Source organism: Rhinopithecus roxellana, chromosome 15 (assembly GCF_007565055.1).
Source record: "Rhinopithecus roxellana isolate Shanxi Qingling chromosome 15, ASM756505v1, whole genome shotgun sequence".
In the NCBI taxonomy this organism is placed as follows: Eukaryota; Metazoa; Chordata; class Mammalia; order Primates; family Cercopithecidae; genus Rhinopithecus; species Rhinopithecus roxellana.
This window is the reverse complement of record NC_044563.1, coordinates 124,538,576-124,553,382: the sequence shown is the minus strand read 5'-3', so window position 1 is coordinate 124,553,382 and position 14,807 is coordinate 124,538,576. Positions and strand designations below refer to the sequence as shown.

General features: G+C 40.4%; 1 protein-coding gene across 3 annotated transcripts in view; it reads left to right on the top strand.

Moving 5' to 3' along the window:
• The window catches only part of LOC104660483 (protein NPAT), a 63,328-nt gene that overhangs the window by 45,763 nt on the left and 2,758 nt on the right, over positions 1-14,807 (top strand). For 2 of the 3 annotated variants that reach the window (XM_030917281.1, XM_030917280.1), the window contains exons 13-17: positions 76-1,731; positions 4,224-4,339; positions 4,415-4,523; positions 12,351-12,411; positions 12,496-13,651. In XM_030917281.1, coding sequence (XP_030773141.1) covers positions 76-1,731; positions 4,224-4,339; positions 4,415-4,523; positions 12,351-12,411; positions 12,496-13,651 — 3,098 coding nt within the window. The remainder of the gene's footprint in view (positions 1-75; positions 1,732-4,223; positions 4,340-4,414; positions 4,524-12,350; positions 12,412-12,495; positions 13,652-14,807) is intronic. The other variant, XM_010360849.2, reaches the window with a different exon arrangement.

Here is a 14,807-nt window from a genome sequence, read left to right as displayed (position 1 = left end):
GTTCTATAGCAAAGATGACTACCATAGAAGCTGAACATATTTACCTTATCTGCCTACCTCCCTGATATTTTGCAGATGGTCAGTCTGGTCAGCCACCATTTTGTACATCCTATCAGAATGACGACCCATTAAATGCTTTGAAGAATAGCAACAACCATGATGTGCTTAGACAGGAAGACCAGGAAAATTTTTCCCAAATAAGCTCCAGCATACAGAAAAAGGCCTTTAAAACAGCTGTACCCACTGAACAGAAATGTGACATTGACATTACCTTTGAGTCTGTGCCTAATTTGAATGACTTTAACCAAAGAGGGAATTCTAATGCTGCATGTAATCCACATTGTGCTGAATTATACACCAATCAGATGTCCACTGAAACTGAAATGGCTATAGAGATTGAAAAGAACTCTTTGTCTTCAAATGTACCAAGTGAATCTCAATTACAGCCTGATCAGCCTGATATACCAATAGCTTCATTTGTTTCACTTGGTTGTGAAGCTAACAATGAAAACTTAATTCTCTCTGGGAAAAGTTCTCAACTTTTATCCCAAGATACTTCATTAACTGGAAAGCCATCTAAAAAAAGTCAATTTTATGAAAATTCTAATGATACAGTAAAACTTAAAACTACTTTTCATGGTTCCAAGTCACCAGATTCTAGTGAAATTCACAAGAGTAAAATAGAAATTAATGTGTTAGAACCAGTTATGTCACAGCTGTCAAACTGCCAAGATAATTCTTGTCTTCAAAGTGAAATACTACCTGTGTCTGTTGAAGGTTCACATTTAAATGTATCTGAACAACAAGTAGAAATTCATCTTCAAGATTCGCTCTCTTCTGCTAAACAACCATCTAATGATTCAACATCTGCTGAGTTAAATCATACAGAAAATGAAGCTCAGCCATCCAAGTCTGAGAATTCACAAGAGCCTTCATCTTCTGTAAAAGAAGAGAATACTATTTTTCTGTCTTTAGGTGGAAATGATAACTGTGAGAAAGTTGCAGTGATGCCTCCAGAAGGCACTCCTATAGAAAACAGTCACTCTCTTCCTCCAGAATCTATGTGTTCTTCAGTGGGAGATTCTCACCCTGAGTCCCAAAATACTGATGATAAAGCTTCTAGCAACAACTCAGCAGAGATAGATGCATCAAATATCGTCTCTCTCAAAGTTATCATTAGTGATGATCCATTTGTTTCCTCAGATACTGAACTTACCAGTGCTGTTTCTAGTATTAATGGAGAAAACCTGCCAACTATAATCTTGTCTTCTCCTACTAAATCACCTGCTAAAAATGCAGAATTAGTTAAATGCCTGTCTTCAGAAGAAACTGTAGGTGCTGTTGTATATGCTGAAGTAGGGGATTCAGCCTCAATGGAACAGAGTCTTTTAGCATTCAAATCTGAAGACTCTGCAGTAAACAACACTCAGAATGAAGATGGCATTGCTTCTTCAGCTAATGTTACACCATGTGTTTCCAAGGATGGAGGATATATACAGTTGATGCCGGCCACAAGCACAACTTTTGGCAATTCAAATAACATTCTGATAGCTACCTGTGTGACTGATCCAACAGCCTTAGGAACATCTGTGAGTCAGTCTAATGTAGTGGTGTTGCCTGGAAATTCTGCCCCTATGACTGCCCAACCTCTGCCACCTCAGTTACAGACACCACCAAGGTCAAACAGTGTTTTTGCTGTCAACCAAGCTGTGTCACCAAACTTTTCACAAGGTAACTTTAATAACATAGTTGAAATTCGTTTCTCTGGGTTGGGATCTTAATTTCTTTTGTATGTGTTGTTATTGACTAGGAAGTAATAACTCATGGGTAGATGGTATGAGAAAAGATTCTGAAATTTGTGGTTATGCTGCTTCTTTATGCTAGCTAATTCAAACTTTTTTTTTTTCTTAATCTAGTAAGCTGTGGGTTTTAGTGGGTTTTTTCCTTTTTTCTGTTCACAAATACTTCTCAATCTATGTGCTAATAAGTTACAAGAAACAGAAAAGACAGACTAATTCATCACATAGCTGTATAAAACCCAGTGTTGTGGGGGGTTTTTAAAAATAGCTCTTATAGTCATGGTCTTCAGGGAACTTATCTATTTGGAGAAACTTTCCAGAAAAACTTGAATTTCGGCCTGGTGTAGTGGTTCACGCCTGTAATCCCAGCACTTTGGGAGGCCGAGTTGGGGCGATCACCTGAGGTCAGGAGTTTGAGACCAGCCTCACCAACATGGTAAAACCCCATTTCTACTAAAAATACTAAAAAATGAGCCAGGCCTGGTGGCAGGCGCCTGTAATCCCAACTACTCGGGAGGCTGAGGCAGGAGAATCTCTTGAACCTAGGTGAACCCAGGAAACAGGTTTCAGTGAGCCAAGATCATGCCATTGCACTTCAGCCTGGGCAACAAGAGTGAGACTCTGTCTCATAAAAAACAAAACTTGAATTTCTTCCTTCATAAAATCCTAATTTTTCACTGCCTTTCACCTTCTAGAATTGATCTCTGTCTTTAAAATCCTTTGTTTATGGCTGGGCGCAGTGGCTCATGCCCGTAATCCCAGCACTTTGGGAGGCCGCCGTGGGCAGATCACCTGAGGTCAGGAGTTCAAGACCAGCCTGGCCAACATGGTGAAACCCCGTATCTACTAAAAATATAAAAATTAGCTGGGCATGGTGGTGGGCACCTGTAATCCCAGCTACTTGGGAGGCTGAGACAGAAGAATCGCTTGAAGCTGGGAGGCAGAGGTTGCAGTGAGCCAAGACCAAGCCATTACACTTCAGCCTGGGCAACAGTGTAAGACTCTGTCTCAAAAAAAAAAAAAAAAAAAAAAATCCTTTATTCATAGGGGCTCTTGTGGCATTTATTGCCTGCTGTGTTATATGTAGTTAGTGATTGATATGCCTGTCATATTGATAATTTTTTGTTGTATGTTCCTCAGTGATAGCGCTTATGGCACATTTATTTACATTTCCTTATGTGTTGGTTCCCAAGCTTCCCTCTTTTCCCTTTTTGTTACATTATAGACATACAATAAAATTTCATTAAATATCAACAATTAGTGTTAAACCTAATGGGTCTGTTTTAAGTGCCATTACAAATTACATAAAGGAGAGGTCGGAATTAGTAGAGAATGTGGGGCTTGAGCTAAAGCTTAAAGAATGAAGGTAGGATTTGGAGTTAAAGCAAGGAAGTTTTTATAACTTATAAAACCTATGAGTTATAAAGAGAAGCAGTACAAGCATAGATAGAGAGACCATAGTGGGTTGCATGAAAATGAGGGGATCAGGCCGGGCGCGGTGGCTCAAGCCTGTAATCCCAGCACTTTGGGAGGCCGAGACGGGCGGATCACAAGGTCAGGAGATCGAGACCATCCTGGCTAACACGGTGAAACCCCGTCTCTACTAAAAATACAAAAAAACTAGCCGGGCGAGGTGGCGGGCGCCTGTAGTCCCAGCTACTCGGGAGGCTGAGGCAGGAGAATGGCGTAAACCCGGGAGGCGGAGCTTGCAGTGAGCTGAGATCCGGCCACTGCACTCCAGCCCGGGTGACAGAGCAAGACTCCGCCTCAAAAAAAAAAACAAAAAAAAAAAAAAGAAAATGAGGGGATCAATCTGCCAGTAATGTATTAGGCAAAAGTTTGTTTATGGCACAGGACTAAATTACGGTAGCCACAGACTATGTTGTTGACTTCTAAGGACTATATAGACATTGTAATTTTCCCTCCATAATTTTGTCCAGTTATGTGCTTACCTTGCCCCCTTTTGATCAATACCATTGAGATATGTAATAGGTTGGGGTTATGAGCATAGTTCTGGCTATAAATATTCAGTTGGGGTTCTAATTTTCTGGTATAAGGTTCAGACTTGAAACATTCACCACTCATTTTCTAACTAGTTTCATTATTTCTAGAGGAATCCAGATATGATTGTAATATGTCTTGGCTGTAGAGTCATATGCTTGATCAACGTGGTTCACTGACTGAATAACATAAGACCACCTTAATATTTGGATTGACTTTTTCTTAATTTGTTAGCCTTGCTGTTTTTCCTAAAACTGTTTCAGTTTTGTGTTTTGTTTTGTTTTGTTTTTGGAGAGTGGATTGTAAGGAAGAGGGATTGTTGATAGAATTTATTTCAAAACAGTAATTAATTTGTGCCAAACGTTTGTTTTGTGCCAAAGCATTTGAGAGGAAATCTTATTTTAACAGTAACTGTTTTTTTAGGATCTGCCATAATAATTGCCTCTCCAGTCCAGCCTGTACTCCAGGGAATGGTAGGGATGATCCCAGTATCTGTGGTTGGACAGAATGGAAATAACTTTTCTACTCCTCCTCGGCAGGTAAGATTTATGAACTGAAAATGGTGCATTGATGCTTTTCAAGCTTAGTGTAATTAATGACTTTTTCTCTTCTAGGTTCTTCATATGCCTTTGGCAGCACCTGTATGCAATAGAAGTATCCCTCAATTCCCAGTCCCTCCAAAATCTCAGAAGGCTCAGGGACTGAGAAACAAGCCTTGTATAGGTACCATTTTTAAATTCATTAATGTCAACTTTGTATGTTCATTTGTTTGCAGCAACACGTAAATGTTTTCTTTTTGAATACCTAAACCGTTTTATCAACAAATGATCACCCTACGTTTGCTAGTAACAGATATCATAATGTAGCCAACTGTCTACTGAACAGCTTTGGTTCTGAGAAAATTGTTTCCTTTGTTGAATCTGTTAGGTTTTGCCCAGTAGTCCTTGGTTTATTCTTTGCAGCTTCCCTAAGTTAAGTATAATCCCTGTTTTTCCCAACAACTTTTGAGTGTTTAGTGAATGCCTCGTATAATTGTTTGAGACTTTAGAGCAGTTCTTTTTGTATTTTAGTGTGTATATGAACTACTTGAGGATTTTGTTAAATGCAGGTACTGAAATAATAGGACTAGTACAGCGCCTGAAATTCCTCATTTCTAACAGCTTCTAAGCAATGCCAGGGCTGCTGGTACTGGACCACACTTGAAGCAAGGCTTTAGAGTTTGCAAATTACCTTCCTGTGTTTCCTGTTTTAACCATTGTCCCAACCATCTGTTTACTTATTTGAAAAACCTGGTAGTCACTCTTAAAACACATTTTTCCTCTCCTTCTTAGTTCAAGTATTTGTCATTTTTCATCTAAGTTGTATCAATAGTGTCTTGTAGTCTCCCTTCTTTTCATCTTTGTTGTTTCGGTTCACCTTATATCTACTGGCTGAGTGACTTTTTTTCCCTAAAATACAAATCTGAATATGTTGCTTCCCTGCCTAAAAACTTTCAGCAACTCCCCTTTGCCCACAGGATAAAATTGAAATTTCTCAGGGTGACATATATGCATACATTTGTCATCGAGTCACTCTCGACCTCTCCATTCTCATCTCTTACCACTTCTCAGCATGGACCCTTTGTACAGACTATAGTTGCTGCTCTCCTTATACTTGGTGATCTTTCTTGTCCCTCTACCTTTACCAATGCTATCTCTTCTACCTAGAATTCCCCTTCTTACCCAGCTCTTACTCTCAATCTGGGTCTTATTTATCCTTCAAAGTTAACTTAAATGTGACTTTATCCTAGGAAACATTTTTAACCAACGGTGGCTAAGGTGGATATTCTGGTTTTATTTTTTTCTTTAATTCTTAGTGATACCTATGCTATAGCACTTAACACATTACATTGTATTTTGTCTCAGTAGTGTGTCTTAAATGCACTCATAATACAAAGAACTCACTAAATGCTATCATCAAATCAGCCTTTCCTTAAGCTAAACAGTATACATCTATTGATGTAGGCTTAAGTTGCGTTTTGACTTATTGAGGCACCCTCTTAGACTTACGTCATGTTGTAACTACTCTATATTATCTTTATGTTCTTTCTCATAACTAGTTCATTCCTTTTAATGGTCATTTGATAGCTATCACATAAATGTATTTTATGTATCTCCTATCAGTGGACTTTTCAGATGTTTTCAAGGTTTTTAATCTGACATGGAATGATAGGAGGAACACCTTTGTAAATCCCTCTGTGTGAACCCATATGAGAGTTTCTTTGGGGGCTTATTCCCAGAAATATTTGGATACACTGGATATACATAGAGAAGAAAGTTTATACTTCTACCATTATTTTCCCTGCTTCCCTCACAACACTACCAATATTTGATACCATGTGATATTTTTAACTTTTGCCACTATGATGGATGTAAAGTGGTAGTATCTCTCATCATTCTTTTGCTTTATTCTGATTACTGATAAAGTTTGGAATCCTCTCATAACCATAAATAATATTTTCCCTTCTGTGAATTGCTTATTCATATCCTTTTCCTACTTCTCTATTAAATTTCCTGTCTGTTGAGGTGTTATACTTTTATTAGTAACATATCACAGATGTCTTCATAGTCTGACACTTGTTTTTATCCCTTACAAAGTTAATACCAGAAAAAAACATTGGTGAAGTTAAGCATCCATTTATGATTAAAGCTCTTAAAGGCTCTCTATAGTAAACATTATGGGTTCCCTTTAAAGCTGTGAATAACACAAGGATACTGATTCCCACCCTGTATGTAATAAGCCAATGTTTCCAACACCAGTAAATTAATTATTAAGTATTATCAGTCTTTTCCCCCACTGACATCTGATTATACTTCCACCATAAACAAGGTCCCATACATATGTGGTTCCAGACAGTGCCGTAAGAAAATATTTGGAACTGGGCATGGTGGCTCATCCCCATAATCCCGCACCTTGGGAGGCCGAGGCAGGAGGATTGCTTGAGTCTAGGAGTTTGAGACCAGCCTGGGCAATATAGTGAGACCATGTCTCTAGAAAATGATTTTTTTAAAAGTAGCCAGCTGTGATGGCAGATAATAGTCCCACCTATTCGGGAGGGTGAGGCAGAAGGATTGCTTAAGTCCAGGAGGTTGAGGCTGTAAGTGAGCCATGATCATGCCACTACACTCCAGTCTGGGCAACAGTGAGACCCTGTCTCAGAAAAGAAAAGAGATAGGTGTAAAGATTTGAAGAGAGGGAATTAAACTGTTATGGAAAATGAAGTGATTTTTATACAGTAAAGCCACAGGGAGTTAATAGAAAAATTAATAGAACTAATAATTCAGTAAGGTTGCCAGGTATGATTAATTTATTAAAATTGTGTTTTTAGGTGCCAGCAATAAACACCTATTAAATGTAATAGAAAATAAGATACTGTTTATAATGACCACAAAAATGATAAAGTATAAAGGAAGTAACCTAACCAAAAATGTTAGAAATGGGGAATATTTGAAATTTTTCATAAAGGATATATAAATAGAAGAGAACTGTGTTCATAGGTTTGAAAATTTAACAGTGTAAAGATTGCAGTTCTCCTAGTTGAATCAAAAATTCAATATAATTTTCCTTTAAAATCCCAGTAGAATATTTTGGGAGATGGGAAAAACTATAAAATCTATGAGAAAGAATAAAAGTCCATGACTAGCCAAGATAGAAGAGCAGAGGACAGAGTCATTCTACCAAATAATAAAATGTTGCAAAGCCACAGTAATTAAAACAAAAAGACAAATGGAACAAGATAGTTTAGAAAGAGACCTTGTACATGGTAATGTTAACATCAGAAGTCAAGAGCAAGATGGATGGTATAATACATGAAATGTATTGATCATTAAATATATAATATATAGAGAAGAAAGTAGATCCCTTCCTCATACAAAGATGAAGTCCAAGGTGATTAAAGACCTAAAAGTAAAAAGTCAAACAATTAAATGATAGAAGAATGTATAAGAGAATATTTTTATGACATTGGGATAAAGGATTTCTTTCTTTTTTTTTTTTTTTTTACTTGAGATGGGAGTCTTGCTCTGTCACCCAGGCTAGAATGCAGTGGCATGGTCTTGGCTCACTGCTGCCTTCCTTTGCCTCCCGAGTTCAAGCGATTCTCCTGTCTCAGCCTCCTGAGTAGCTGGGATTACAGGCGCATGCCACTACACTCAGCTAATTTTTGTATCTTCAGTAGAGATGGAAAGGTTTCACTATCTTGGCCAGGCTGGTCTTGAACTCCTGACCTCTTGATCCCCCGACCTCGGCCTCCCAAAGTGCTGGGATTACAGGCATGAGCCATCGCTCCTGGCCTGGGATTTCTTTTTTTAAATGAAAAGACTTCAGGCACAATGGCTCACTCCTGTTAATTCCAGCACTTTGGGAGGCCAAGACAGGTGGATAACTTAAGTCCAGGAGTTTGAGACCAGCCTATGCAACATAATGAGACTCTGTCTTTACAGAAATTTTTTTTTTTTTAATTAGCCAGGTGTGGACCGGGCACGGTGGCTCACGCCTATAATCCCAGCACTTTGGGAGGCCGAGGCAGGCGGATCATGAGGTCAGGAGATCAAGACCATCCTGGCTGACACGGTGAAACCCCGTCTGTACTAAAAAATACAAAAAACTAGCCGGGTGAGGTGGCGGGCACCTGTAGTCCCAGCTACTCGGGAAGCTGAGGCAGGAGAATGGTGTAAACCCAGGAGGCGGAGCTTGCAGTGTGCTGAGATCCGGCCACTGCACTCCAGCCTGGGCGACAGAACGAGACTCTGTCTCAAAAAAAAAAAAAAAAAAAGCCAGATGTGGTGGCATGAACTTGTAGTCTCAGCTACTTGAGAACCTGAGGTTGGAGGATCCCTTGAGCCCAGGAGTTTGAGAGTGCAGTGAGCTGTCTTCATGCCACTGCACTCCAGCCTAGGCAGTAGAGCAAGACCCTATCACAACAACAACAAAAATATATATATGTATATATGTGTGTGTATATATTAATAGAAGAAAAGAAAAGAAACTGGGTGTGGTGGCATGTGTCTGCAATCCTAGCCACTTGGGAGGCTGAGGCAGGAGGATCGCGAGCCCAGGAGTTTGAGACCAGCCTGGGCAACAAATAGTGAGACCCATCTCAAATAAAATTTTAAAATGAGAAATACATAACTTAAAAATGGAAAAAATTGATAGAGTGAACTACCCCAGAATTTAAAGTTTCTGTTCAACAAAAGACACCATACACAAAATAACAGCAGATTTTTATTCCGAACCTTGATGACTATGCTACCTGGTTCTCAGACTTTTCTCCCTACATTTTTTCATCATCATGAATGACAAAATACCCATGTTGTAAATCTACTCACCACCCTAACCCTCAGAGGTTTTTTATCCTTTTCACTCCTTATTTATTTATTTATTTATTTATTTATTTTTGAGGTGGAGTCTTGCTCTTGTCGCCCAGGCTAGAATGCAGTGGCACAATCTCGGCTCACTGCAACCTCCACCTGCTGGGTTCAAACAATTCTTCTACCTCAGCCTCCTGAGTAGCTGGGGCTACTGGCACACACCACCATGCCCAGCTAGTTTTTGTATTTTTAGTAGAGATGGGGTTTCTCCATGTTGGCGAGGCTGTTCTTGAACTCCTGACCTCAGGTGATCTGCCTGCCTCTGCCTCCCAAAGTGCTGGAAATACAGGCATGAGCCACCGCACCCAGCCCGCGCCTTTCCACTCCTAAGACTTATTTTAACTTCAGCCAACCTCTTCCATAGCCACACCTTGAATTTTTCACCTTTTTATTAGACTTACAAGATTTTTAAAGGCCAGTGATGTGTCTCAAAACACTCGTTTCCATATACCCATTGAATTCCTCTTCAACCAGTGATAGCTTTTCTTATTTGAATCCTTACCTTTCACTTGAACTTGTATCTTGTTTCTGGATTCACTTCCTTTACTAAACAGCCTAGAGCCCAGAAGCCACCACATCAGCCACTTTTGCCAGTACTTTTAATAACCTGCATATACACATTCTTCTACATACACACTGGCTACTCTACAGCCCTTGATCTGTCCAGCCAACCATCTCAGCTTTTATACCTGGGCTTGCTAGCATTAGGCGCCTTAGAAATGCTACCATTCCCTACCACTTAAAAATGCATTTCTCACCCACCTTCCACTTGGCAATCAATTTAAATGTCTGCCTGTCTGCTTTCTCTTCTGTTCCTCCTTCAAACTATTCCAGTCTTGCACAGCACATCTCAAATCTAGTCCTGCTCCTCCTCACTTTTAGCTACTGGTTTTATTTTCCATCTTAACCAGTATTAAACTTCACTTTCCTGATCATCATTTTCATTCAGTACATACCTATTCTGCTTCCAAAATCATCCTTTCTTAAATAACTGTCTTTCATTCTTTCTAAGGTTAATGCAGTCTACATGTGCTCCAGATTCTTCTATATATTTTTCATCTTTTCCTGTTTGGCTTCTCTCCCTAGCTATAAACATAGGTTTGTCCCACCTGCTGACCTTTTATCTTAATCTCTTAACCTCTCTTAATCTTCCATTTCTTCATTCAAATTATTATCTTTTCTCATGTATTTACTGAAACTGTCTACACTAAGGTCACCAGTAGCCTCCTAATATTGCATCATTGAAACTTTTCCATTCTTACCTTACTTTGCTTTCCCTATACTGTTGATACTGTGGTGGCTTCTGGAGCCATAACTAAACTATTCTCCTCCCTTGCTAATTTTGTGTAACTCAGAGCCTTCAGACTCTACATATTTCTCACCTCTCTTCCTCAAAGACTTCTGCCTAGTGTTTTTCCCCTTGGTTAATGTCACAATTTATTTTTTTCCTTTACTTTTTGTAATGCAAATGCCCATTATTGTCTCTCAGACCCTCATCATCTCTTACCTGAAATATAGCCATCTACACAGAGTTTCTACTTCCAGTTTTCTGTCTTCTCAGTTCCATCTTCCACATTATTGCCAGATTGATCTTCCAAAAACATAAACCTATTCATGCATCTTCACTATTTAACACTCTTAAAGGGGCCAGGCATGGTGGCTCACTCCTGTAATCCCAGCACTTTGGGAAGCCAAAGAGGGTACGATCACCTGAGGTCAGGAGTTTGAGACTAGCCTGGCTTACATAGTGAAATCCCTTCTCTACTGAAAATACAAAAATTAGCCGGGCATGGCAGTGTGCACCTGTAATCCCAGCTACTCGTGAGACTGAGGCACTAGAATTGCTTGAACCCAGGAGGTGGAGGTTGCAGTGAGCCAAGATCATGCCATTGCACTCCAGCCTGGGCAACAGAGAGAGACTCTGTCTCAAAAATAAATAAATACATAAATAAATCTCTTAAAGGATTGCCTCTGAAACCTTTTGCGTAATACGTAAGATTCTTCATAATCTCATCTTTGCTCTTCTTTCTAGTTTTGATATCTTGCTGCTCTCCCACATAAACGCTGAAGCTCGTGGAAATTAAAATATGGCTATTAAAACTTCAGAGCATGTGCTCTGAGTGACATAGGCTTGTAAACATGATAGGTACTTGGACAGAATTTTAAAATAGATATAATCTGTTGTTTTCTTTAAGTGACTACCTGGATGTAAGTAGTACATTATGTGCTATATTGAGCATTGTAATTTGTAGATCCAAAGACTGGATTTATAATATTTGCCTGAACTGGGCACGGTGGTTCACGCCTATAATCCAGCCATTTGGGAGGCCCAGGTGAGCAGGTCACTTGAGGCCAGGAGTTTGAAACTAGCCTGGCCAACGTGGCGAAACCCCATCTCTACTAAAAACACAAAAAATTAACTGGGTGTGGTGGTGGGCGCCTGTAATCCCAGCTACTCAGGAGGCGGAGGCAGGAGAATCGCTCGAACCCGGGAGGCAGAGGTTGCAGTGAGCTGAGATCGTGCCACTGCGCTTCAGTCTGGGTGACAGAGCATGACTGTCTCAAAAAAAACAAACAAACAGACAAACATAATATTTGCCTGAAGTTGACGCATGTCATTTGCTCCATATCTGGATTTCCTCTGTAGCAGTGGGGAAATAGCCATCTTGTACTTATTTCAAAACTACTCTTTAAAAGCTGCTTTGTCAGCATGTTCTATTTGCATGTTAGCTGTCACTTAAAAATTTTTCTCGGCCGGGCATGGTGGCTCAAGCCTGTAATCCCAGCACTTTGGGAGGCCGAGACGGGCGGATCACGAGGTCAGGAGATCGAGACCATCCTGGCTAACACAGTGAAACCCCGTCTCTACTAAAAAATACAAAAAACTAGCCGGGCGAGGTGGCGGGCGCCTGTAGTCCCAGCTACTCGGGAGGCTGAGGCAGGAGAATGGCATAAACCCGGGAGGCAGAGCTTGCAGTGAGCTGAGATCCGGCCACTGCACTCCAGCCTGGGCGACAGAGCAAGACTCCGTCTCAAAAAAAAAAAAAAAAATTTTCTCATGATATGTGGTAATTGTCATCTGTTCCATCCTCTTTCAGAGGAGTGTATTCTTTTTCTCAGGAATGTGCATTTATAATTTCAGGAAAACAAGTAAATAATTCGGTGGATTCGTCAGGTCATTCAGTTGGATATCATGCCCAAAGGTGAGTATAAAGTAGTTTCTATCATAGATTATTTGAATGCTCAGATTTAAAACATAAAGGATTTCTTTATGCTGCTAGAAATAGTTTTGTTTTGTTTTGTTTTAGAACTGAAGTTTCTGACAAGACTATTGCCACAGATCTTGGGAAGAAATCAGAAGAAACCACAGTTCCCTTCCCAGAAGAGAGTGTAGTTCCAGCTGCTAAACCATGCCACAGACGTGTACTCTGCTTTGACAGCACTGCTGCTCCCGTGGCAAATACACAGGGGCCAAACCATAAGATGGTGTCCCAAAACAAAGAAAGGAATGCAGTCTGTTTTCCTAATCTTGACTCACCCAATGTGTCCTCCACCTTAAAACCTCCTTCTAATAATGCTATCAAAAGAGAGAAAGAGAAGCCTCCTCTGCCTAAGATTTTATCTAAATCGGAAAGTGCCATTAGCCGGCATACCACCATAAGAGAAACTCAATCAGAAAAGAAAGTTTCACCAACAGAAATTGTGCTTGAATCTTTCCATAAAGCAACAGCTAATAAGGAGAATGAATTATGCAGCGATGTAGAAAGGCAGAAAAATCTAGAAAATTCGAAACTATCTATTGGGCAGCAAAATGGGGGTTTGCGAAGTGAGAAATCTGTAGCTTCACTGCAAGAAATGACCAAAAAACAAGGCACATCTTCAAACAATAAAAATGTCCTTTCAGTAGGTACAGCTGTGAAGGATCTAAAACAAGAACAAACTAAATCCACCAGTTCTTTGATTACCACAGAAATGTTACAGGATATACAGAGGCACAGCTCAGTAAGTAGGCTTGCTGAGAGTAGTGATTTACCTGTACCCCGGACACCTGGCTCAGGGGCAGGGGAAAAACATAAAGAAGAACCTATAGATATTATCAAGGCCCCCTCTAGTAGGCGTTTCAGTGAAGACAGTAGCACATCAAAAGTAATGGTCCCTCCTGTCACCCCAGACCTGCCTGCCTGCAGCCCTGCCAGTGAAACAGGCAGTGAAAACAGTGTAAATATGGCTGCCCACACATTAATGATTCTCTCCAGGGCAGCCATTTCTAGGACTACTTCAGCAACTCCTCTGAAAGATAACACACAACAGTTTAGAGCATCTTCAAGGAGCACCACAAAAAAGCGGAAAATTGAGGAATTAGATGAACGTGAGCGAAACTCTCGTACTTCTAGTAAAAATCTTACAAATTCATCAGTACCAATGAAAAAGAAGAAAATTAAGGCAAGTTTGAAAGTTTTAATTTCCAAACCACACCTTTTTTTCCCTTTAATAATTATAGAATTCAGCAGTTCTTGCCACAACTTAACTGAATGTTACGGCTAAGACAGCTTTTAGCTTTCATTGACAAAATACATTGTCCAGCAGTGTTAATTTGGTATGCGCAGGGTTTCTAGGTTAAACAGCATTTTCAGAACCACTGCTGAGGCATTTGTTTATAAACATCTTTCCAGGGGAAAAAAAAATACAGTTTTTGTTTCTTTCTTGGTAGAACTCAAGTTTTTTCATGAGCATGACATAGTCATGAAAGATTGGGAAACACTATTAAACACTTGTGTGGAATTACCAAGTAATAAAGGACTTTGTTCTTAGATCTTCAGTCGTCCCCCCCCCCCCCCGCCCCCGCCCACATCTTGTAATCTCTTCCATAGGCCCTTAAAAATGTTAGCATATGGCTGGGCGTGGTGACTCACGCTTCTAATCCCAGCACTTTGGGAGGCTGAGGTGGGCAGATCACGAGGTCAGGAGATTGAGACCATCATGGCTAACGGTGAAACCCCGTCTGTACTAAAAATGCAAAAAATTAGCCAGGCATGGTGGCGGGCGCGTGTAGTCCCAGCTAATCCGGAGGCTGAGGCAGGAGAATGGCGTGAACTCGGCTCACTGCAAGCTCCACTTCCCAGGTTCACTGTGCTCCAGCCTGGGTGACAGAGTGAGACGCCTCAAAAAAAAAAAAAAAAAAAAAGATAACTAGAGCACTGGAAAAATTAAATTTACCTATGTTTTTCCTTTTTTTTATTTTGAGACAGGGTTTCACTCCCGTCACCCAGGCTGGAGTGCAATGGTGTGATCTCAGCTCACTGCAGCCTCCACCTCCCAGGCTCAAGCGATTCTCCTACCTCAGCCTCCCAAGTAGCTGGGGCTACAGGCATGTGCCACTGCACCTGGCTAATACTTTTTCCTTTTTTTTTTTTTTTTTTTGAGATGGAGCCTTGTGCTATTACCCACTGGAGTACAGTGGCACGATCTCGCCTCACTGCAACTTCTGCCTGAGTTCAAGCAATTTCCCTGCCTCAGACCCCAGAGTAGCTGGGATTACAGGTGTCTGCCACCACACCAGGCTAATTTTTGTATTTTTAGTAGAGATAGGGTTTCACCA